The sequence below is a fragment of the Haemaphysalis longicornis genome, unplaced genomic scaffold (genome assembly GCF_048455015.1).
Source record: "Haemaphysalis longicornis isolate Haplotype H1 unplaced genomic scaffold, Haemaphysalis longicornis Haplotype H1 scaffold_7, whole genome shotgun sequence".
Classification (NCBI taxonomy): Eukaryota; Metazoa; Arthropoda; class Arachnida; order Ixodida; family Ixodidae; genus Haemaphysalis; species Haemaphysalis longicornis.
The window spans coordinates 5,515,166-5,537,599 of NW_027526422.1; the positions used below are offsets into that span (position 1 = coordinate 5,515,166).

Here is a 22,434-nt window from a genome sequence, read left to right on the forward strand (position 1 = left end):
AAGGCTACGAACGCGCCTTATATCCTTGACTCATTCAAACTACGTCAAGAAGCTGCTGATACAACGCATTCACTACCACCAACTCCCCAAACACTAAACGTTAACGCAATACACCCACCCCCTATGCGACGCATTTACTCGAGTCCCCCTCGCGGGGAGATGGGCCCAATTTTTTTTTTGGTGGGGGGGGGGGGGGCGGTGTATAAATACCTGCTCGCCCCGTGCGAGCGTGACTTCCCATGATACCTCGCTTCTCGGTGACGTCCACAAGAACACCCGGTGGCGCGCGTAGTCTGCTGCTGCGATATTCTGCGCCGCAGCGTCATTTTGGGAAGGGACAATCTTACTTTCTGGGTTCCGTTAGGGCCGTTTTTTTATCATTTTGCCTATTAATCCTGCACTCCGCACGGCGGGTAAGGCTGATGGGGCGGGGACTTCAAGCTTCCACACCACGCCGAAAGATCACGCGACGATTTTTCGCGCACTAAGTAAACGCATCTGCGAACGATCTAAATATGTATCAGCACGTGTTTTATCAGGCTGGAGACAAGGCAGTGGGGAACTATGGTCTGGGCTGTATAAATAGCAGGGGGGTCCTGCTAGTCGAGTTCGCAGAACGGAATAACCTACGCATCATGAATACCCTCTTCTGCAAACGGGAGAGCCGGAAGTGGACGTGGAGGAGCCCGAATGGGGAGCACAAAAATGAAATAGACTTCATATTATGCGATAACCCTGGCGTCATGAAGGATGTGGAAGTGCTCGGAAGGGTAAGGTGTAGTGACCACCGTATGGTAAGATCTTGAATTAGGCTAGATTTGAGGAGGGACCGCAACAAGCAGGTACGAAAGAAGCCGATTAATGAGCTAACAGTAAGACGTAAAGTAGAAGAATTCAGGATCGTGCTGCGGAACCGATACTCGGCTCTTACCGAGGAAGCCGAGCTTACGACACAGGAAGCCAGCGACAACCTTCAACTCATTATCACGGAGTGTGCAGTAGAAGTCGGGGGCACGATGGCTAGACAGGATACTAGTAAACTTTCCCAGGAGACTAAAGATCTAATTAGGAAACGGCAAACCATGACAATCTCCACCCCAGCTGACAGAATAGAACTAGCGGAGCTTTCGAAGTTAATCAATAAGCGTAAGACAGCTTACATACGGAAGCATAATATGGAGAGGATCGAATGCGCTGTAAAGAACGGAGGTAGCCTGAAAGCAGTGAAGAGGCGTCTTGGCGTGGGGAAAAATCAGATGTATGCACTTAAAGACAAGCAAGGCAATGCCATCACAAATAGGGATAAAATAGTCAGTAGCCGAGGAGTTCTATAGGGATCTGTACAGTAGCCGGGACATCCAGGATAATGCCCAATGAGAAAGTAGTTCAGAGGAGATAGACATCCCACCAGTAACGACCGACGAAGTAAGGGAGGCTTTGAAAGAAATGAAAGGGGGAAAGCACCTGGTGAGGATCAGATAACAGCAGACCTCTTGAAGGATGGCGAAAAATTGTACTTGAAAAACTGGCAAACCTGTATACGCAATGCCTAATGACCGCAAGTGTACCGGAATCTTGGAGAAACGCGAACATCATCATAATCCATAAGAAAGGCGACATGAAGGACTTGAAAAATTACAGGCCGATCAGCTTACTGTCAGTCGTCTACAAGGTATTTACCAAGGTAATCGCTAACCGAATCTCTGCAACCTTAGATTTCAGTCAACCTAAAGAACAAGCAGGGTTCCGTAAAGGTTATTCAACAATGGACCATATTCACACGATCAATCAGGTGATAGAGAAGTGGGCTGAGTATACTGAACCCCTATGTATAGGCTTCATAAATTATGAAAAACCATTTGACTCGGTCAAAACCTCAGCAGTCATTCAAGCATTACGGAACCAGGGTGTAGATGAGCATTATGTAAGAATACTAGAGGATATCTACAATGGGTCCACAGCTACCATCATTCTCCATAAGGAGAGCAGTAAAATACCTATAAGGAAGGGCGTCAGACAAGGAGACACCATCTCTCCAATGTTATTCACAGCATGCTTACAAGAAGTATTCAGAACGTTGGATTGGGAACAGGTGGGAGTAAGAGTTAGTAGAGAATACCTCAGTAACCTCGGATTTGCTAATGACGTTGCCTTGCTAAGTAAACTCGGGGACGAATTGCAAAGCATGCTTTGCAGAAAATTAATTGCAAATTAATTTGCAGAAAATTAATATGCAGAAAACCAAAGTAATGATCAATAACCTCGGGACAGCACAGCGGTTTCAGATAGGTGGTGAGGCAGTGGGAGTGGTAAGCGAATGTATCTACTTAGGCCAAGTTGTGACCCCGGATAACTGCCATGAGGCAGAGATAATTAGAAGCATAAGAATGGGGTTAGGGTGTGGAGGGCATTCGGTAGGCATTCTCAGGTAATGAATGGCAGCCTACCATTGTCCCTGAAGAAGAAAGTGCATGGCAGCTGCATTTTACCGGTACTCACCTACGGGGCAGAAACTTGGAGGCTCACTAAGAGGGTTCAACTTAAATTGAGAACGACTCAGCGCGCAATGGAGCGGAAGATGACAGGTGTAACATTAAGGGACAAGAAGAGAGCGGAGTGGGTCAGGGAACAAACGCGTGTTAAGGACATATTAGTAGAAATTAAGAAGAAGAAATGGACGTGGGCAGGGCATGTAATGCAAAGGCAAGATAACCGTTGGTTATAAAGGGTAACAGACTGGATCCATAGAGAAGGCAAGCGTTCCAGGGGCGGCAGAAAGTTAGATGGGCAGATGAGATCAAGAAGTTTGCGGGGATAAATTGGTCGCAGTTAGCACAGGACCGGGGTAATTAGAAATTAATGGGGGAGGCCTTTGACCTGCAGTGGGCGTAGATAGGCGGGTGATGATGATGATGATTTGTTTTATAAGATAGAGGCATACTATTCTACTCCTCCGTCATGATCGATGCGTGTATTGTCTTATCTAGAACCGTCCCTCTTTAGCAATTTTCAAGTAACCGTTTTGACAGAATAGGTGACCGCTAAAAAGCGCAAAGGCTCATGGGTACATTGTTTTCTCCCGCGGGGCCACGCCACTTCCGGTTCGAGAGCTCTCTTGGCCTCTCGTACGTCGGTGGCATTCACGCACGTGTGTGCTTGTTTTTTTTTTAATCTGTTTCCACTAAAAAAGAAAAATGCTCATGTATCGGGAATTCAATAAATAACAACAATTTACCCTACTAGGGGTTTCTTTGAAAGGTAAGCAGCCTGTGACAAATAAACAAAATGCACACGCGCGCGTGAAAGGCGCGCGTGAAAGACGGGAGACAGGAGAGCTTTCGAACCGGAAGTAGCAGATGCAGAAGACGTACCCGTGAGCCTTTGCGCTTTTTACCGGTCACCTACGGAATATGCTATGGAAGCCCGGTTTCACGCACGCGCCGTTGTTCTCGGTCTGTACGGCTTGGTTGACGCCATTTTCTCCATGGTTGACGCTGTTAAAAAATTGCGAACTATGATGATGATGATGATAAGATTGTAATGGATATTTGCAAAGATGCCGATGTGCACAACAAATACTATTCAAAAAATAATAAGAGAAGCGAATAAATGAAAAAAAAAATGAAATGACAAAAATAACACAGGAGTACAGACCACAAACAGGCACCAGTCTGAGTACGCTAGCGTTTCTGCGTTGCAGCCGCCCTCCAAGGTTCCAGGTGACGCCTGGTACGCGCCGCTGCACGCACATGTACACCATAGAGTTTCTTACAATATATACCTGCTAATAAACTCTATGATGTTACCACCCCCGTTGAGTGCGTCCGATGTCGGGGTGTCCGAGAGTAACAGCCTCGCCACACGCACGGCACGCACCTCTGCGCACCTAGCCGTCGAAAGTTTGCTGAGGAACAACCGTATGCGGAGAGTACGGGCCTCGAAAAGCCGTGTACTCCCACTGCCCCGCTCGTAAGGCGGCCCAAATCGTTGGTGTGCACCTCCTGTGGCAATGCCCCCTATCCAGACGGTGAGCACTGGGCGAGGGCGTTAGGCACTTGTGGTACACCTGTGGTACAAAAAGCCGTCGTCGCTTGTTAGGCCAGGGTCACCCGGGACCTTCCTACCCCGGTCACCACCGGTGCATCGTCCTGCCTCTCTGTGTGTTGTTCCTTTTCTGCTTAAGCATTAAATAGCGCGATTCAGAAGTATCTACAACCAACTAGCCCCAGTTCTAGCCTTGCCACCACCTTAATTAGCTTTTGGGGGAATACAAGTTCTCTCCCTTTCTTCCTCCCTCAAGTTGTTTTTCATACAGTTGGAATTCGTCAACGATTGAACCCTTGTGCTGCGCGCAGACCGTCAGGATAGGCTTTCCCACAAAACACCGTGCCGCGTGGCTTGCCTTTCTTCGCGCACCCTACAACGCGTGTCATGTGGCCATACCGTGACGGCCTCGGCACCGACGGGGTCCCGAAAAGAGCCGTGCTTCTTTTCAAGAATGCACACATGGTGCGTCCAGCGGGTGCGGACGTGCCTAATAATCGAAGATCCGTCGCGCCCAATATTCACGTTAAATGAATTGAGCTGGCAGCGGTAGACCAGTCGGGCTTCGAAGGGCGACCCATCGAGGTCTCCCGGCACCATTTCTGTGGCCACACCTACGGCATCCAACAGCGATTCAACGCACCGGAGGCTGCTGCCTTTAGAGCCACTCCCGGGTGACTTTTGCTAGTGCACCACGGCGTTCGTGCCATGGAAGCAGAAACTATGGTTGATTGCTCTGTCATAAAAATCAGTAAAACACGAAAGTGAAATGTTCAGCGAAATCTGCAGCTGAGCATGATTTTCCGGTCGGCGGCTGTTCTGTGTGCTTGGCGAGCGACGTCCTGTTGGCGGGCCGCTTCGGCAAAGGTGTATAGGCGTCATTTCCGTGACGGATATGACGCCAGTGAAATCTTGGGGTATCGCGGCATAAAACACTCCGTGTTAAAATATAAAACCCAAAAACGAACAACCTTAAGTATAACGTACTCTTTAGTACTAGAGGTTGCTTCCCCGCAAGAAGACCCTGTGTGCAGGGGTGCACCCTTTACAGACCGCTTGCTTCGCTGTGTAGGCGTCGCTTCCGTGAGGGATATGGCGTCACCGAAATCCTCGTGTATCCGGGAATAAAAACCTTTCGTGTTAAAAAGGCGACGCATGTACCACATATGTCCAGTGCCACCAGGAAACGATTGCAGCCGCACTGGCCGCACCGACTTGGCGGCGAAGAATGGCCCGAATGGTGGACCGGCGAACCTTGACCTCATGGTGGGAGCAAAAAGCACTACGCCGAGGTATTTGTAGGAAGAGAAATCGCCGATTTCCTCATGGCAGAGTGTCACGTCACTGTTGTGTCGCTGCTATCCCGTGCGAGAGTACTAGCAGCAGACTTGTTGGGGCTGAACCGGTGGCTTATATATCATCAACAGCCGGCTTAAAAAGATTGGAACAGTTGAACCCGCTGGGGCTCGAACCCAGGCCGTCAGCGCCAGTATTTAAAAGCATCGCCTCCTCTATTAAACACAGCTGAGGTGCTGCTATAACTCTACCTCGAGGCCACGGAGGCCGAGCGGCGGGCTTATTTTAGCAGTTGCTTAGTAAAGTAGCGGGCGAAGTGACACCACACATGTCACGTGGAGGGAGCCCTGGGCAGCGAGGCGTTTGGAAATACGCGAACTGATGGGCAAGGCCCGTCAGTCCGGAGTGGCATGCATGCTCAGCAGATTCTCACTGACTAGTCTGAGCCATTGGTACCAGGTCATCGGCAAAATGCAGAAGGCAGGGCTCGTCCGCCCCATCAACAAACTTGGTTTCCGCTCAATGCTTGAGGCACAGTACGTCAGCCTTGATGGAAGCCCTTAGTGGCGCAGGTGCAGTCCGACTGGACCGGACAGAAGTGCCCCGTGACCGCGTCGACCTCGTACAATCATTGAACTGTCCGCAAGAGCATTCGTGTCGGGCTGGTTGGCATAGGATCGTAGGGGAACTGCGCTGGGACTTGCTGCAGGGACGGACAAGACGAAGAGACGTACACTTTTACGGGATGACGGCACCAAATTACATTCCTAGAAGCCACAGTCAATCTAACTGGCGCAAAAAGGGGCATGGGGCACGGTGTTTTTTTTTTTTTCTGTCCAGGAAACGGAACATTGAACAGCTCTTTTCTGTACCCGCCGCGGTGGCTCAGTGGCTAAGGCGTTGCGCTGCTGAGCACGAGGTCGCGGGTTCGATTCCCGGCCGCGGCGGCCGCTTTTCTGATGGAGGCGAAAAGCAAAAACGCCCGTGTGTACGAGATTTCGGCGCACGATAAAGATCCCCAGGTGGTCAAAATTAATCCGGAGCCCTCCACTACGGCGCGCCTCATCGCCTGCGCTGCGTCGGCGCGTTAAACCCTACAATCAATCAATCAGCTCTTTTCTGTGCTCGTGATTGCTGCGTCAAGATAGAGAGGTTACCTTTCAGGCCACTGCCAGGGCGAAATCAGTTCGGCAGTTGAGTTAGAAAAAAACAGTTATTTCTTTTGCAGTGCGCAGCCAGAAGTGGCGAAGACCGGAGATGCCGAGCGGAACGCGTTCCGCTCCCCGCTAGCAGACGACGCTTGCTTTCCTAGTGCAACTCGCAACCGCAGCGCCGCGGTGGCGAGAGTCGCGGCCGGCCGCCTTCTCTCCACGGCCGCGGTGGGGAGATACGGAACTGAAACTAAAGCGTGGCAAACCCGTCGCATGGCGACGCAGTGAAACACCCCCCTCGCGAGGGGCATGATCAAATGCAGAGCATTTCCGGGGGCGCACGACGTTAAGTAGTTTGGGTTACGTTAATGTTGTTGCACTTGTGGCAACTGCTGACGAGAGAGCGCTCGTCAGCAGTAAAATTGGCAGCCTCGGCGCACGTTGAGTCCGAGAGAGGGGAGAGAGTGTCCTTGAAACGTGCCTGGGCGCGCTATCGAATGTTGATTGCGCCGATAGCGAAACGTCTGAGCCGGGCATGTCGAGGCGAGCGATGCGGACAACTACGGACGCCAAGAACGGGTGACATCGTGAGTTAAAGAAATGCTCTGCATTTTTAAAAAAAAGAGAGAGAGAGAACAACTTTATTTATCCAAGCGAAATTCCGGTGACTACGTGCCGGATGGGGTGGTTCCCTCTCTGTGGGACCCATATGCTTCCTTGGTTGCCTGGCCCCTGGCGATCAGCACGAGCTGGTCTTCCAAGGCGGGGCTGGTAAGCAAGGTCTCCCATCGCTCGTTAAGGGGTGTGGGAAGGGTGGTGGAAGGTTGGGTAAGGGGTTGGGAGATGGTGTCGGTGAAATCGCACTATCCGATGACGTGCCGGAGCGTGCCCAATTGCCCACAGAAGCTACACTCTTTCTCATATCTTTCGGTGTACATTATGCTTTGGTGATATGGGTGCGGGAAGGATCCTGCTTGTACTTGCCTATAGATCGTTTGCTGCGCTCTGCTGAACGATATGTGCGGGTCAGGGTACCGCCGTCTGCCTTCCCTGTAGTGGCTGGTGATGTCCTTGTAAGCCGTTATGACCTGCAGCTCGTGCTCGTCTGCCCGATGTTCAACTCGCCCACCAGCTTGAGTTAAAAGCCGTTTCTATTCAGCCCAGCTGCTGAGCAATCACGACTCCCATGAAGAGGCGGTACGTCACGCTCGTGAAAGTGAGGCGGGAAATCGGAGGCGGTAAGGAGGGAAGCACGAGCACTCGCCATAGGTCGCCATGGCGAGTGCAAGCACGTGCCCGAATCGCCGTGGGTGGGCTTAGCCACAACGCTCAGGAACAACCAATGAACGTGAGTTAACGTGCGAATTTGGCGAATGGCGATGGCCGGCATGCGAGTATGGTAAAAATATCTCCAGAAATTCAGAGAATTGTCTACTCATGCGTAGGGCATGCGAGTAGGGTAAAAATATCTCCAGAAATTCAGAGAATTGTCTACTAATGCGTAGCATTCTTATGCCGCCTGTCTTGAGTGTGAGTTCTTTCCAGCCAATTTTCTTGGTTTTTATAAAACCTGCCCGACCAATTATCTCCATCTACGCTATTATAACGATTGCAGGTGCAACTTCCGCGACATCTCCATCATTGTGGAAATGCAGGGCGTTATACGTTTCGCCATTTTCCGTAATTGTTTTATATTTTTCTTTTTTTTAAATTTTTAGTTCGACCAATTATCTCCATTTACGCTATTATAACGATTGATTACAGGTGCAACTTCCGCGAAATATGAATTATTGTGGAAATGCTGAACGTTCTAGGGTTCGCCATTTTCCGTAATTTTTATAATTTTCTTATTTTTAGTTTTCAAAATTTTGACCGACGAATGATCTCCATTTACTCTATTATAACGATTACAAGTGAAACTTTAGCGAAATCTGCATTACTGTGGAAATGCTTGGCGTTACACGGTCCTAGCTGTGGGAGTACTGGGCAAAAAATGCTACGCTTAAAAATGTAATCTGCGCTCGGACAACAGCGCAAGGCGCACACTCGCGCTGTTGTCCCTGCGCAAGATTCTAGTTTTTACTCTAATCGTAAGCGTGCCGTCGTCATTTGCCAAATTCGGACGTTTGGCACGCTGATTGATCGTTCTGGAGTGTTGTGGTGAAACCTACCTGCTGCGATTTCTTAAGTGTATACGTTTTGGGTCACATTCGCCCGAGTTTTGAGGCGGGGAGAGCTCGTTTCCGGCTCAAATTCGTGCGACTGTTTTCCGTCGCTGGTACGTGCATGAATGCTTAAAAAACAACAACAGAACAACAAGAGAAACACGTATACTCGTCTGCGTAGTCTTAGCTGCGATTTTATTGTAAGGCAGTCCTCGTCATTGTAAACCTATGGTCATGGCATTCACACAAGTATAGTAGCGCACAACATTACTTGTTTATCTCTGTACACTAACAGGACAAATAATTAATGTAAGAAAAAAAAACAGACTGTGATTTTACACGATTTGAGACGAAAATATAGTTTGTTAATCTGGACTTACGGAGTTGTTAAGAGTTTTAGGCGCGATGCAAGGGGACTACACAATTTCTGGATTATTTCGTACTGTTATTCAGTTTGGAAGCGGTAGCAGTTCGCAATTTACTCGTTCGTAAATGATACAACCTTATCAATGGCACTTCGGACTTGCTATGATCAGCTTTGTCGGCGATGGTTTATTACTCTCGTACAGCTTGGTGAGTGTAAAGAAAGCGTCTTCTTGGCACAGCCGTTCCTTTATATATATTTGAGCACATGGGTACCGGACAGTGAGGAAGACGTGTACCTTCATGGTCCTGTTGCTTCCAAGTCAAGAACGTAATTTTGAACGCCGTTACCACTCTCGGTTTTTTATGTTGGGCTTATTGCACTTTAACATCTACGAGGCATACTTTGAAGTTTTCGTTACATTTCCCAGGTTATCCACAACATCACCAACAAATGCTCCAGAGCTTAACGGTCAGGTTTAGTGGCTTAATGTGTGATTCATTAAAAATGGTTGCATAGCGAATTAGCGTACTGTTTTTCTTCGCGAGTTTTCTTAATAACAATTTGCACGTCAGACATGGCAGTTTGCTCACAACGCTTAGGCCGTAACTCTGCAACCATTGCACCATTAATAGTAACAATAACAAACACAACCAGTGCGAAGACACCTATAGCACAGGTGCAACGCCTAAGATCTAAGCTATGCCTAAAACAGCAAAACGTAAACCTAACAAGTCCTGGCACATATTCTCAGCAACAAGGAGCACAGTGCGTTAAGGAATGTTCGCGCATTCTCGGTGACCAGTTACAGCTCAGCATTGGGCTAGTCTCTAGCTTGATGATCTCGACGAACCCAGCACGGTTCCGTTCTGCGCTGGTGTTGCCAGCCACAGGGATGACGAGTCCCCCCCAGAGCTCCAAGCCCGTGGAACATGGTTGGCTGGAGCAACTGCACCATCAGGGTATACGAGGAGGACTCTTCATCGGCTGTCCCAGTTGCGGACCTCGACCACACTGGGCCCTGGCTTGGAGCCGTCAGCTGTGGACGTGGTGGACCTGTGCTGGTGCGACCTGCTGTACGAGCTCGATGACTGTTGCCTCTTGATCTCAACGGGGCTCTGGAGCGGTGTGAACGAGGGTAGGTTCACCACAGGCGACGGGCTGCGATAGCGGCGGCTGAGCGAGCCGTACGGTGACGGCGGCGGCAGAAGGTGGCTCGACGGTCGCGGCGACTCCGGTGGCGACGGTGAAGTCGAGCGGCCGTTCGTGATTTTTACGAGCCTCGGCGGGGGGCTCGCCGGCGGCGTGGCCGGAAAGTAACGCTGCCTGTCGATAAAAGTTGGCTTCTTGGCTGAGGACGTCGGCGTCGTCGCGTACGAGCGCGTCGTGAGGTCTTCGACGGAGTAGTATCGCTGCTCTCGCGGTTCGGACCGGAAGCGACGCGGCGGCTGGACGTAGCGGTCTTTCTCTATGGTGAAGTAGCCGTCAGGCTGCGCGTGCAGCTTGTGGCGGCTGCCGTGGTAACTGGTGTCGGTCTTGTCGCCGAAGTAGAAGGTCTTCGAGGGCCGCGAAGCCGTGGACAGGTTGGACTCGGGGCTGCGGTTCCTGCCGCTGCGGCGGTGCTCCTCGTTCTCTTCGCTGCGGTGCCGGTGGTGCGACGAGGAGTGGTGATGGTGGTGCCGGTGATGGTGATGGTGGTGCCGGGGCAAGCTCTGCGTCTCCCGCACAGTGTGGACCACGTAGCGCGAGCTGGAAGGTGTGTACGGTTCGTCGTCGAGATCCGCCTGCACTCCGCGGCTTGTCTTCGACGTCTGCTCCACGCGCGTGGTTCGACGGGTGGTTTTCCCACGTGGGAGGCTGTACGTGTTGTAGGTCGTCGTCACTGGCTGGGAGACCGGCTTCTCCGGCGTCCTCGTCGACTGCGACCGCTGCACGGGACGCAAGTCGGGCGACTTGACCCTTTCTTGCTCCTTCCTGACCTTGCTGTCGTACTCGTCTGTCACCCGTCGGTTTTCGCTGATCCTTCGGTCCTCCTTGGTGAAGACGCTACTTCCGACGATGTTCGATCTCTCCACAGGTCTGTAGCTGCTCTCGAGATCTCTGTACGACCGGTCGACCTTGGTGTATCGCGTCGGAGATTCGTCCAGGTCTCGCGTGACGTCCTGGTAGATGGACGGGCTGGATTTCCAGTTTGAGCGAGGGCTCGACGTGGTATGGCGCCCGTCAGTCTTCTCCTCCCGGAGGTAGGTGGTCTTTTGCTGCGATCTGCTGCTGCGGAGAGTCGAGTCCATGGGTGTTGGTGACGGGGACTTGAAGTAGGGCGTCGCGTAAATAAGGTTGGGAGACTCCCTGGGTGGCTTGGCGGGCGGCGTGGGAGTCCTCTTGGCTTCACTCATCTTTACGTTGATCACGTTGCCGCCGTGCTTGCTCCTTACAACGTCGTCGTCGGAAGTCTCCGATCCGAAGTGGTGGTCCAGCCAGCGGTTCGTCTCGCTGTTTCGGATCTCCTCTTCCTCCTCGAGACTCAACGCCCTGCGCGTCACCGGGTCGTGTCGTTCGGGCGACGTGGCCTGAAGGTACAGCAAGTCTTTCTGCTTCCGCATGGAGTCCGGAACTTTGATATCGGCCCCATCGTGCAGGTATTCGAAATTTCGCTTTGTCTCCCTTTCCACAGCAGGGAGGTCTTTTCCTTCGGCTTCGTCCTCAGGCACCTGTCATAACGAAAATGATAGCCAAAGCTTTTACACCAAGTTTACAGACTTTTCTGAACAAAAACCAATGCAAATCGACAACGACGGTACCTAGCTTACGTGTCTTGAATGGTTAAAACTGTCACTCCGCCGTAAGAATGCAGTGAGTAGTGCGGTGATGTAAAAATTGATTGCACCCTCTACTGGACTCAAAGTGGTTTTATATTTGGTATAATACTGAGGGTGTGGTGGAGTAATATACATTTGGAGGAAGAGGGGCATTTGATTAGGCATGTGTAATATCAGGGCCGGAATTTACACTGTTACACCCTGATGTGGGTCAACGTAATCCGTTCGCTCCCTAACGGTAACCAATCACACGTACGCAAGAAACCGCCACGGATACACTAATGAATGGCTGCGCATATAAAACATTTGTCTCCTTACTAATGTGTATGTTTTAAAAGCTATGTATTACATTGTTTAGCTATTCGACGAGCAATAAGTGAAAATATATTTGTGTGGTTGGGATGCACACGTTACTTCAGCAGCGTGACTCGTTACTTTCTGCCTTGCTTCCTGAACTTCCCGGGTCGCCGCGCAAGCAGTTCTTTGCCGCGCCGTACCATACGCTGCAGTGGCTAAACAGTAGTAAGTGAGTGGTGTAGCGGAAGTGTGCCTGTACGTGCCTCATCGTCGTCCTTCTCCTCGTGGTGGTGCGTCCTGGTGGTCTGCTTGGTGACCTCCCCGCCGCGCTCCTCGGAGATCTCCTTCACTTCGTCCTTGTCGGTGACCTTGCGCGAGCGGCTGCTGTAGTGCGTCAGCTTGCCCGGGAACCGGTCCGGCCGGATGCCCACCAGCGGGGACTCCTCCGGCACCATCACGGCCATGCGGTGGATCTCCTCCTGCGCACGCGCAATCGTCACTTGCCAGCTGAACAGCTGCAGGCGCGGCGAGCGTGTGGTCCTCGCCGGATACCGTGGCATATGTTCGTTGCCACCGCGCATGAACCACCCGAGACTGGGACATTGCTACTTTTTCTTTTCTGCAGTAAGCCCTATCTTGCGCTGAAATTACCAGGCCGCTACGCCTTTAAGTGGTCTTGCGGGCTTGGAAGTTTTCTTCTCGAGTTCCACCCCTCAATGACAGCGGCAGCTGCCCGTTAGCCCTTCGGTAGCTATAGATAAATAAGGATGCTCTATCAATACGACGGGCATCGGAACGGCCGTCCACGCACAGGGCAATGCGACTGTCCACTAGCAAGGCTCGAAGTAGGCTCGCTGAAAATAACGCAACGGGCCTCAGGCTACCGCAGGTTACTCGCACGGGCCTGGAAACGTGATTCCAGAAGCCAACGCGACGGGTCCCCTTAGGGGTAGAGAGTGAACGAGTAGATTGCCAGGAGCGGGAGGACAGAAGGCGCTGTCATTAAGTCAGCTACAAATTATATTAGATTACAAATTTAGCGTATTGAGTCTCGTTGTAAGGTCAAAGGAAGATACGACAGGGGGTCATTTCTCTCTTGCGCTCAACCAGTTCATCCGCCCACAGAACAAGAATTGCGCGGCTATCGGTGAATGTTTAATGAGATTAGCAGGTTCGACGACCCCCATTATATAAGAAGCGAATGTCTTTCACCCTTAATGTAACACTGCATTCTTCAGGTCCAGATGTAGGTGGCGTAATGCCATCATGTTGCCAACATTTCTAGAGGCTATACCCTTGTGTTTTAATGCTTGCAACGTTGCTGGGCACGATGCTGGGCCTGCGTCTTTGTCGCGGTGGTTTTGATGCCACCTTTATGGTTGTTAAATATGCCGAAATGGAGATTAAGGGCCGTATTTTGAGCCCCTCCCCCACTCCATTTGCTCCCTCCACTCGGCTGAGGGGAGGATTCCGCAATGCTTATGCATGGGCAAATCGCTTTCAAGGACCTCCTCCACTGGAGGCTCGAGGGGAGGAAGCAATACCAGAGTAAGCCTCGCACTTGACGCAAGCCTTGACGTAGGTAAGCCCCATACTTGACGCAGGTGCAATAATGCACGAGGGTAATTCCCCCATTTTATTAAAGGCATCATGGATAAGTTGCTTGCGGTTCGTGATTATTATTATTATTTTTTTTTGGGGGGGGGGGAGGAGTCTCACGCATAACTTTATTATTCATGTTTTATATTTCTAGGATGTATGGTACTCATGTGTCCAAACGGCGTTCGAAGTGCTTACCCCTGGTACGCCATCCGGCAGCTACACTTTTCGGGCGAACTATGTCAGTTTGGCGAGGTTTACAGAGTGGCAGCCACGACGCTTCACTGCCTGGGTAGGTTGCTGCGGCGTCTCTTCTAGAATCGCTGCGTTTACGGAAATTCTCTGCTACTGTCAGTCTCTAGCGGCAGCTTGCTTTCATCAAGGCAGGCCCATTTGTTGTACTGGCCAGTCCGCTGGCGAGAATGCGCTTCCAAAAATGACGCTGTCATGCCGCTTCCCTACACGTCACACGATATTAGCGAGTTTTAGCTGACCGTTTTTCACCGTCCGCTAAGCTCCGATAGCAAGCGGGAGCGCCTTTGCGCATGCGTGGCGCGCTGGGCCGTGAACGGCATTGGCTCCGGTCGCGCTGAGCGGGCCGCCGGTACCGGAGCGGACCGTCGAAAGCGGTCAGCTAAAACTCTCCATTGTGATTGTGCGTGACTCAGCCTTCTGCTATCAAATTTCGCTGGCAGCATTCTGAACTCGGGAGGTTTCGCAGTGTAATCGATAATAAACGATCGAAAGACGGCAGTCGTCCCTCTGTCATTGACCTTTGCGAGACAAAGTAAAATCGTCGCAAGAACATTTTAAGCAACCGAAAGCTCCGAGTTTGCACGTTTACATGCGGCGGAAGAAGGACAGAAGCGTGCGAGGGCCGGGACCTCCTCGTGCACGTACGGGTCCTCGGAGCTCCTTGAAGTTCTCGTCGTGCATCTTCATGTTCTCCTCCTTGGTCTCCTTGGTCACCTGGTGGGACTCGGTCTTCTCGCACACCACGCGCTCGGAGCCCGGCACGGGCACGTAGCCGTCGGGGGTGTCCTCGTCGCCCGTCTTCCTGTGCTGCTCGGGGCAAGAGGAGCGGATAAAAAGAGCGCGTTGTTTCTTGGGGCAATTACCCGTTACAAGTTTGGACCCGTTACAAGCCGCACATCCCAAACCCATACCAATCGCGAATCAATCAATCAATCACTCACCTGTGTGTCTTCGGACTCCTCGACCTTGTTGTCCTCCGTGGTCCTAGTCGTGATCTGCGGGCCCGTGTCGGCGATGATCTTGCCATCTTCGAGAACGAGCTGTCGCTGCACCCTCGTTTCGGTCTGCGCGATTCGCCGTGGCGGCGCCATCGTATCATCGATAAGAATCATGCTTGACTAGCATAGCACCGTAAGGTGGACCTTTTTTCTCATCCTTCCAGGGGAACAGCGTTCTTTCTTTCCAGCGAACGTAGAACCTTATAGACTGCTTATATGTCAGTATTATGCGCCGACATGGCAAATTCGGAACTCTTAGACCCACCGGAATCCCTCAATCACCCCCCAGTTCCGAGTCGTTACACAGACATCTTGTACCACTACCGTCGAAATCGCCTCGTCTACCCTCCTCCTCACCCATCTCTCAACACCAACGACGCACGCCTTTGGCGACGACTACAAACCCAGACATACTACAACACAACAATTCTACACAACATATCACCAACCATGTATCCCCACGAATGCCCATCCTGTAAAACCCCCAACACCACATACCACCTTGTCTGGGCTTGCCCGTACCACCCAAATCCCGTCCCTTCCCCCTCCCTGGAGCAGTGGGAGTGCGAGCTGACCAGCTGCCTGCTAGAGACGCAGGTTAACCTCGTGTCTCGGGCAAGAGCACCTGCCACGACTCGCGGCTATCCGGACCAGGAAGGCCACCCACAATAGCACTTTCCGCTCCAATAAACGTTTCTCTCCTCCTTCTTCTCCTTCCAACCATATGGTGGTTTGAAGGGCGCCCGTAAAGTACAGCTGAGCGCTATTCTTACATGGTTTCATTGGTACAAAGAACGTCATTGGTACAAATAACGTCGAAAGAAGGTCGAAGAGCGAGCGCTACCTAAAGACATCGCGATGGACATCCCAGTGCTTGTATTTCGCAACGTTTTCATTACGCTGCGGTGAGAAGGGAAATATAGGTTTCGATCGGCCGTTGTACGCCTTGTGAAAAACGAGCTTTTATCAGTCGCACATAATGCGTTGGCGGGATATTTGGAGCCTAAACGACTCTCTTCCGCCGTCATGGCGAGAATGTTTTCGTTACGCCGCGCTCCCGCACAAAGAGGTGCGTTGAATGGGCTGTGAATATACGAATATATCCAGTTTTGCTTGTGTTTCAAAAATTATCACGGCCCTTTGAGCTACTTTTGAGAGTCGTTGCCTCGAAAAACTGGGCAGCTGTGATTGCTTTCCTAAGGGTATACCCACCATGGTATTCTTGCTTGATTATTTTTCGTTGCCTCGAAGCACGTTGTCAGTTGTTTTCATCATTATCACGCCCTTTAAACAACACACATCTTCTAATAAACGATATATGCTACAAACTCATAGGGACGTTTTTCAGAGGAGTGCACACGAAGTAGTGTGATCCGGAAAAACGTATTATCCGAACCTTCGTTGATAAACACGTCACAGTTGGACTTAGCTTTTGGTCCGGGAATACAGAATGACTGCTGGGAATACTCAGTGACCAGAAACCTAGCAACTGGGTTTGGTATCTGGTATTCTTCACAGCTTGTTTTTATTTTATTTTGTTTTATACACTTTCATTATGCGCGTATACATAGTGGCCCCTGCTCGCAAAACATGGGCGGCGGCTACTGGGCTGCCTCTCGTTCACTCACGGTAGCTGCTGCTTCATTACCAGCCCATTCCATTCGTTGTTGATGAAATCGTGCTTCGCGAGTTATTATAAACATAAAAAATACCTTACGTTCGCAGCTTTAAATTATTTGAAAAGTCCGCAGCTTGTGTATGTGTTCATAGAGTGGGCAGAATTACAGCTAGAAATGAAAAAAAAGAATGATCTGTTTACCTCACAGGCAGTAGAAATTTAAGCATTCCATTATAGTGCGATTTCATCTGTACGTCAATTACACGCACCTGAAGTCCATACAAATGAAAAAAAAAAAAAACGAAAACCGCACAAAACAACAAAAAGAATTTAGGTCGTGGTTACAAACATGTCGATCATGCATTTCCCAATGAGCGCTACGTGGAGAAAGAAGCTTTGTTAATCGACTTGGCATACGTAAAAAATAGAAGTCCTCCACACTTCTGTGGTGATGTTTAGGACGATAATCATTCTACGAGAATAACAACATCGCTCTACTCTGGTACCTAATAACATAATCCATTTTCTATCTTCGTAAATTGCTACCTTTCCTTCTCACCTGGCGAGTCTTGTGGTTGACGACTTTCTTGGATGTCGTCCATTCCTCTGAAAAATACATCGGTACAGGCCGAGTTAAGCGAGAGGCGGCAGCTAAGCCTCTGGGAAATCAAGAACTACTGCGTCGTAAACACGGGTACACAGTGCTGCGGACAGACTGTCGGCGTGGTCACACAGCGTTCAATAATGCGCTCTGCAAGTTACGCTTGGCCGGATCGCCACCCATTGTGTTGCTCGCGCAACGAGGATGACACACGCGCCAGACCTCGGCGCCGACGCCCGAAAGAGTCGTCTCTTTCCTCCTCGACGACGGCGCGATCTCGCTTTCGTGCGGCGCTCTCGCGTAGGCACGAAGTCACCGACCCGCTTGTCGCTCTTGGATGTGCTACCCGTCGGGCATCGGGCAATGAATGTCAATCTGGCAGAAGCATTGCAACGAGGCTGCATGCCAACACACTTAAGGGGCTACCCGGCGGGCATTTCGTTTTTGTCTCGATTCGATTGCACCAATTACCCAATCTGCAGTTGGATCGCGTCATTAGACGATAAGCGTGTACACGCTCTTTTCCCTCTCTCTCTTACTGCTTCCTATTTGTGGCACTAATTGGCCGCCGACCATGGTGACAAACGTCGCCAAGTACTGTGGCTACATTCTTTCTTCGTACAGTAAGCAGTGCCGCATGTGTTCAGTTACAAACCTCCCCCTCCCGTCCTTCTGAATCATATCGTAAGCAGGAACCGCTACTGTCGCCATGACAAAAAGGTAACTGTGATGGTTCCAGCTGAGGACAGAAAAACAAAACAAAGGAGGGGGGGTGTCGCCATCTCCTATGACTTTCACTCAACGAGTCAATGCCCTCTTCCCTTTCCAAACATGGCACTGCCCCATCTCAAAACGCCCGTCGCGCTCTGCCACTGCCCGCAGAACATTACTGGTTGGGTAACGGGGTGTCGGGGGAGTGAAGGAGGATGTGGGGAAGAGAGGGGTAGCTAACGCGAAAAGAAGTAGTTAAAGTGGCTTCGAACGGCTGACGTCAAGAAGAGCACGGGCGCTGTTTTGCACGTAGGTCAGGAGAAGTTCAAAAAATCCCAGGCCATCTCCACTAACGTGAAATCTGCGGAGTGGTGAAGCATGCAGCGTATAACTGTAATCAAAGATTGTCTATCTCTTGCCTCAGAACTCGCGCTGATTAGGCGCCGGAGAAGCGCCGGTGCGTCTCCAGAACTGATCATATCGAGGACCTAAGCGGTGTGGTGATGACAGCAACGCTTGAAGTGACCGCAACTATGTCTACCCAAGAAGAAAAATATAAAGGAAAGAAAAGATGAAGTGTTGTCATTTAGTGCTAGGTGAGTGAGTATTCAGCAGCTTTTCTTCTTCTTCTTCTTCTTCTTCTTCTTCTTCTTCTTCTTTGTAAACGAACGACGAGTAAGGTTCATTGCTGCGGTTGCTATACCACCGCAGGACAAAAAAAAAAAAGCCGTTGCGAGAGAAAGAGTAACAAGCTCTCACCGATCACTTCACTTTCCCTTGGACCACCCTAGACGCGCAATGAATGACCTTCCATTTTGCGAAACAAAACCGCAACTGCATCTGATCTTGTATCAATAGAATACCCCAGCGCATGCCCTCCCTGCCTGTGGCCGCTAGCTGCTGCCGTCCCTCTCAATTAACGTCAAGTGCGCATGCCAGTAGGTCTTTAGTAATCGCTCCTAAACAGTCTTCAGAGCGGAGCAATTATTAGCTCGCCTAGGGCGCCACGTAGCCGCCCGCACCGCTTTAACCGCGGTGCATGCATCCATCCAAGCGATGCGAGCGCTTGCTTGCAAAACACGACGGATAATTTATCTGTGGATATTGGAGGATAGAGTCCGCGCACCTAGGCGGACGGTCAAGAATGTTAAAAATATCGTTTATTCACACTGAAAAGTTTAGTGTCTGTAACTCAAGTCCTGAGTTTGCTTTCTTGTTCAAAACAACAGATGGGTCAAAAAGTTGTTTCCCCTCTCACCATCCTATAAATATGTATGCATGCAGGATTTGGCGGTCGGCTGCGGTGGCATTCGTGGTAGGCCGGCCGGGGAACAATTAGCAGCTTTCAAGCACGCGGATTTTTCTCTTGCGATTCGGGTCCAACCAAAAGAAAAGTAAAAACAAGAAATGTGCTAACAGTCAATTTACAGGGCTGAGATATCACAATGTCAGATCATAAACCACTGGCCGTTGCCGGATTATTGTACCAGGAGTTAAAAAAATTGGCTGGCAAGAACGGTACTCCCTGATGCAATATTTGAGCGCAGCTGTTTGGCTTTTTTGACTTCGCAAAACATGTTGAAGCGAAGAATTTCAAGCAGACTTGTGTTTTTGGGCGGGGACTGTAAGTCTCTGCGTCGGCGGCGCGAACTGCACAGCGTTCTCGTCGATGGCGCATAACAGCTGCTTCAGCGACGTGCACCTATGGATTCTGGCGTCGGCAGCGCTGAGCCTTCGCTCGGGCAGCTCGTTTAGCTGCAGCGGCCGACGCAGCATTTTCTTCGCGCCATCGTCGAACGCGCGACGGCACGCGCTGCCCTGCAGCCTTATCTCGCAGCGCGTCGCCACCGAGCATGTCTGGCGCGGCCTCGGCAGACCGCCCTCCCCCTCACACTCTCGCCATAAGTTCCTCTTCTGCTTTCCTGGTCGTTCTATCCCGTCTATCTTCGGCGTCTACTTCGTTCGCTCGGTCACAACGAGGCCGACGGCGACGCTAAACGACAGCAGCGGGCGCTTAAGAGCTGCGCTCTAAAACTTACGCATCCGTTTTTAAATGCAGAACATTTCTTAGCCTCGCCTGTTGCTGCGTCGGACGGTGTCAACAGTTTCGCGTCCGCAGCAGGTGCGCCTCTCCTTCCCTCCTCTCTCTCAATAGCAGCTGGCGCGCGCATGCGTCATAGTCAGCCCGTTCGCTCCGTCGCGGTCTCGGCGTAACAGGTGCGTGATAGCAGCGCGGTGGGGCGTGGAAGGGCGCGCGCTGCTTGCGCATGCGCGCTCTCCCCCCCGTACTGCTTTCCCTCTACTGCGCGCGCTGCAAATATAGCGGCTAGCGGTCGCTCGTGTTTCAGTCACTGCGTTGCTCCTTCCTTCCTTGGTTGACGCTCGTGCCCACGTTTACTCGTGTCTGCTACTCCAGCATCACGGAAGAAGCGATGGAAGCAACACTGCCTTCAATCAGTACTGAGGCCCCAATGCTCTGCATTTACTCGTGTTCCCCTCGCGGGAAGGCGCGGGAATTTTTTTTTCTTTCCTATTTTCCCCACTTAAAAACAAACAAAAGCGTCATATACTTCCCTTAGCTAAATGGTGCATTTCATTAGTTAGACTACATGATATTGCCACAATTAACAGATTTACAGCTCCACTTGCCTGTCAACAAGAGAAGGCACTAACCGCGTGGTCAAACTAATGAAAGCAAGTACGCATGTTCCAACTGGCAACAAGAATAAACCCGTCCCACTTTGTGTTTTTTTATGTCGCCTTGTGCAATTCTGTCTGGCATTAACCGGAGTTTTAATATTTGAATATGCGGAAGGGTTGATTTTTCCAAAGGTAAGTGAATACGGTTGGGAGCCCATTTTTGATTAGCAAAAAGAATCAAAGGAGTGTACATATCAAACAAGTGCCGGATGTACGTTCTAGTCTCCTCCCGCAATAGAAAAAGCATACATTTCCCTAAGCGGCGTTCTTTCGCAGTATGCGGGGCACGTAAGCGTCAATTTACGCACGACCATCTTCGCTACCACGCTGCCCACCGCTGCAATTTATCAGCAGAGCACTGCTTGCAGGAGGCGCCGACAGAATTCCGGTCACGAGTCGCCTGCAAAACCCGTCGCAAAACCCGCTGCCCCAGTGTTCGCGATTCGGCGAAGGGTGCAGCAGTCCGGCACGTCCGAGAGCCGTGCGGGTTGGAGTAGCAGCCGGTATTTGTGTCTTTCTGGCGTGTCTGCCGGCGCTGCATGTCCCGCTCTCGACTGCGACAAGCGCCGTGACTCTTCAAGACCGTCTGGAGATCGCTATCTGCAGTGACGCCCCATGTGGCATTTTCTTTTTACGACTCGGCCGTCGTCCTTAAAATCGCCGAACGCGAACGGGCTGGCCGCTGGAAGCAAACCAGTGCCTTCCAAATGTGTGCAGTTGTGTAATTAGCCTAGCCATAGGTTACTTAAACTTCCGCATCCGGCAGCCGCCCCCCCCCCCCCCCCCTCTTCCTCCCACCCCCGAATTTTTGTGACGTCCCGCTGTGAGGAAGGTTGAAATTCGCGCCGACGTTTCACGCGCTTGTCCTGCGGTCCTGTGGAGGCAATGCAAGCGGCTTTCCTCAACCCTGGGGTATTCCTTCCGAAACGTTGCTCCCCAATAGCGACAAAAATTGGAACACTGGTTGACCTTTAACGGCATTTGTAAACATCTGGTGTAGGCGAGGTCTTTGTTTCTTTAGTTTTCCCACCGGGTGCGCCTGCCCTAAAAATAAAACACGAAAAAAAATAGGATCTGACCGAGTTTAGTCATGATAACTGTGGAATATAAAACTTACCCGTGAAAATTACTTATTGCTTAAGGACTACAAATCGCAAAATACAGGGCTGCTGTGCTAGATAAACGCAAAAGCAACGAGCGCAAGTTTTATCTGTTTATATCTTCCTCTTGTTTTTTTCGTATAGGCTTCCCTTTTCCTTCTGCAAAGCAATCACACTGAAACAGTCTAACCCCGTTCCAGTGCTGTACCGCCTCGTAGTCATTTCGGTGGTGGCGCTAGCTTCACCGCAGTGCGCAGGTTATATGCCGTGAAGCCGAGGCAGTGCCCCGAGCGAAAAAGAAACTCGCTGCATTATCGCCGACGGACGAACACGCCGCTTGCGTCCTTGGGCGGCATTGGGCGAGCCGAGCCAACGCCGCCCACATAAGAGCAAAGCCTTCGAACCGCCTCCCTGCCAGTGCATCCTCGTCATGTAACACGCCTTATCGCACTCTAGTGACATTTCCATTTTAACTTTCACGATTAAGAGGAGTCAGAACGATGTGGTTCATCGCCGTTACGCTGGCGGAACTCCTGGGGCTTTCTCTCCACCTAGAAGGCACTTCTTGCTGCCGCAGTCACTGCGAGTCCATTGTTTTTCCCAGCCGTGCCGGGGTGCGCCCTCGTCGGCTGCCCTAAATGACGGCGGGGCAGGTGCGACCTATCGTGCTCGCGTCAAGGCGGTCCTCAGCCGTGCCACAGTCGTCCGGAACTGGC

General features: G+C 51.1%; 1 protein-coding gene across 1 annotated transcript in view; it reads right to left on the minus strand.

Annotated features, from left to right (window-relative positions):
• Positions 1-8,834: 8,834 nt before the first annotated feature.
• Positions 8,835-22,434, minus strand: part of Chas (chascon) — an 81,944-nt gene continuing 68,344 nt past the window's right edge. Inside the window, exons 4-8 of the mRNA XM_077675787.1 lie at positions 17,166-17,212; positions 14,932-15,054; positions 14,636-14,797; positions 12,400-12,615; positions 8,835-11,731 (exon numbers count right to left, since the gene is read on the minus strand). Of these exons, the coding sequence (XP_077531913.1) occupies positions 10,001-11,731; positions 12,400-12,615; positions 14,636-14,797; positions 14,932-15,054; positions 17,166-17,212 (2,279 nt within the window). The 3' untranslated portion in view covers positions 8,835-10,000. The remainder of the gene's footprint in view (positions 11,732-12,399; positions 12,616-14,635; positions 14,798-14,931; positions 15,055-17,165; positions 17,213-22,434) is intronic.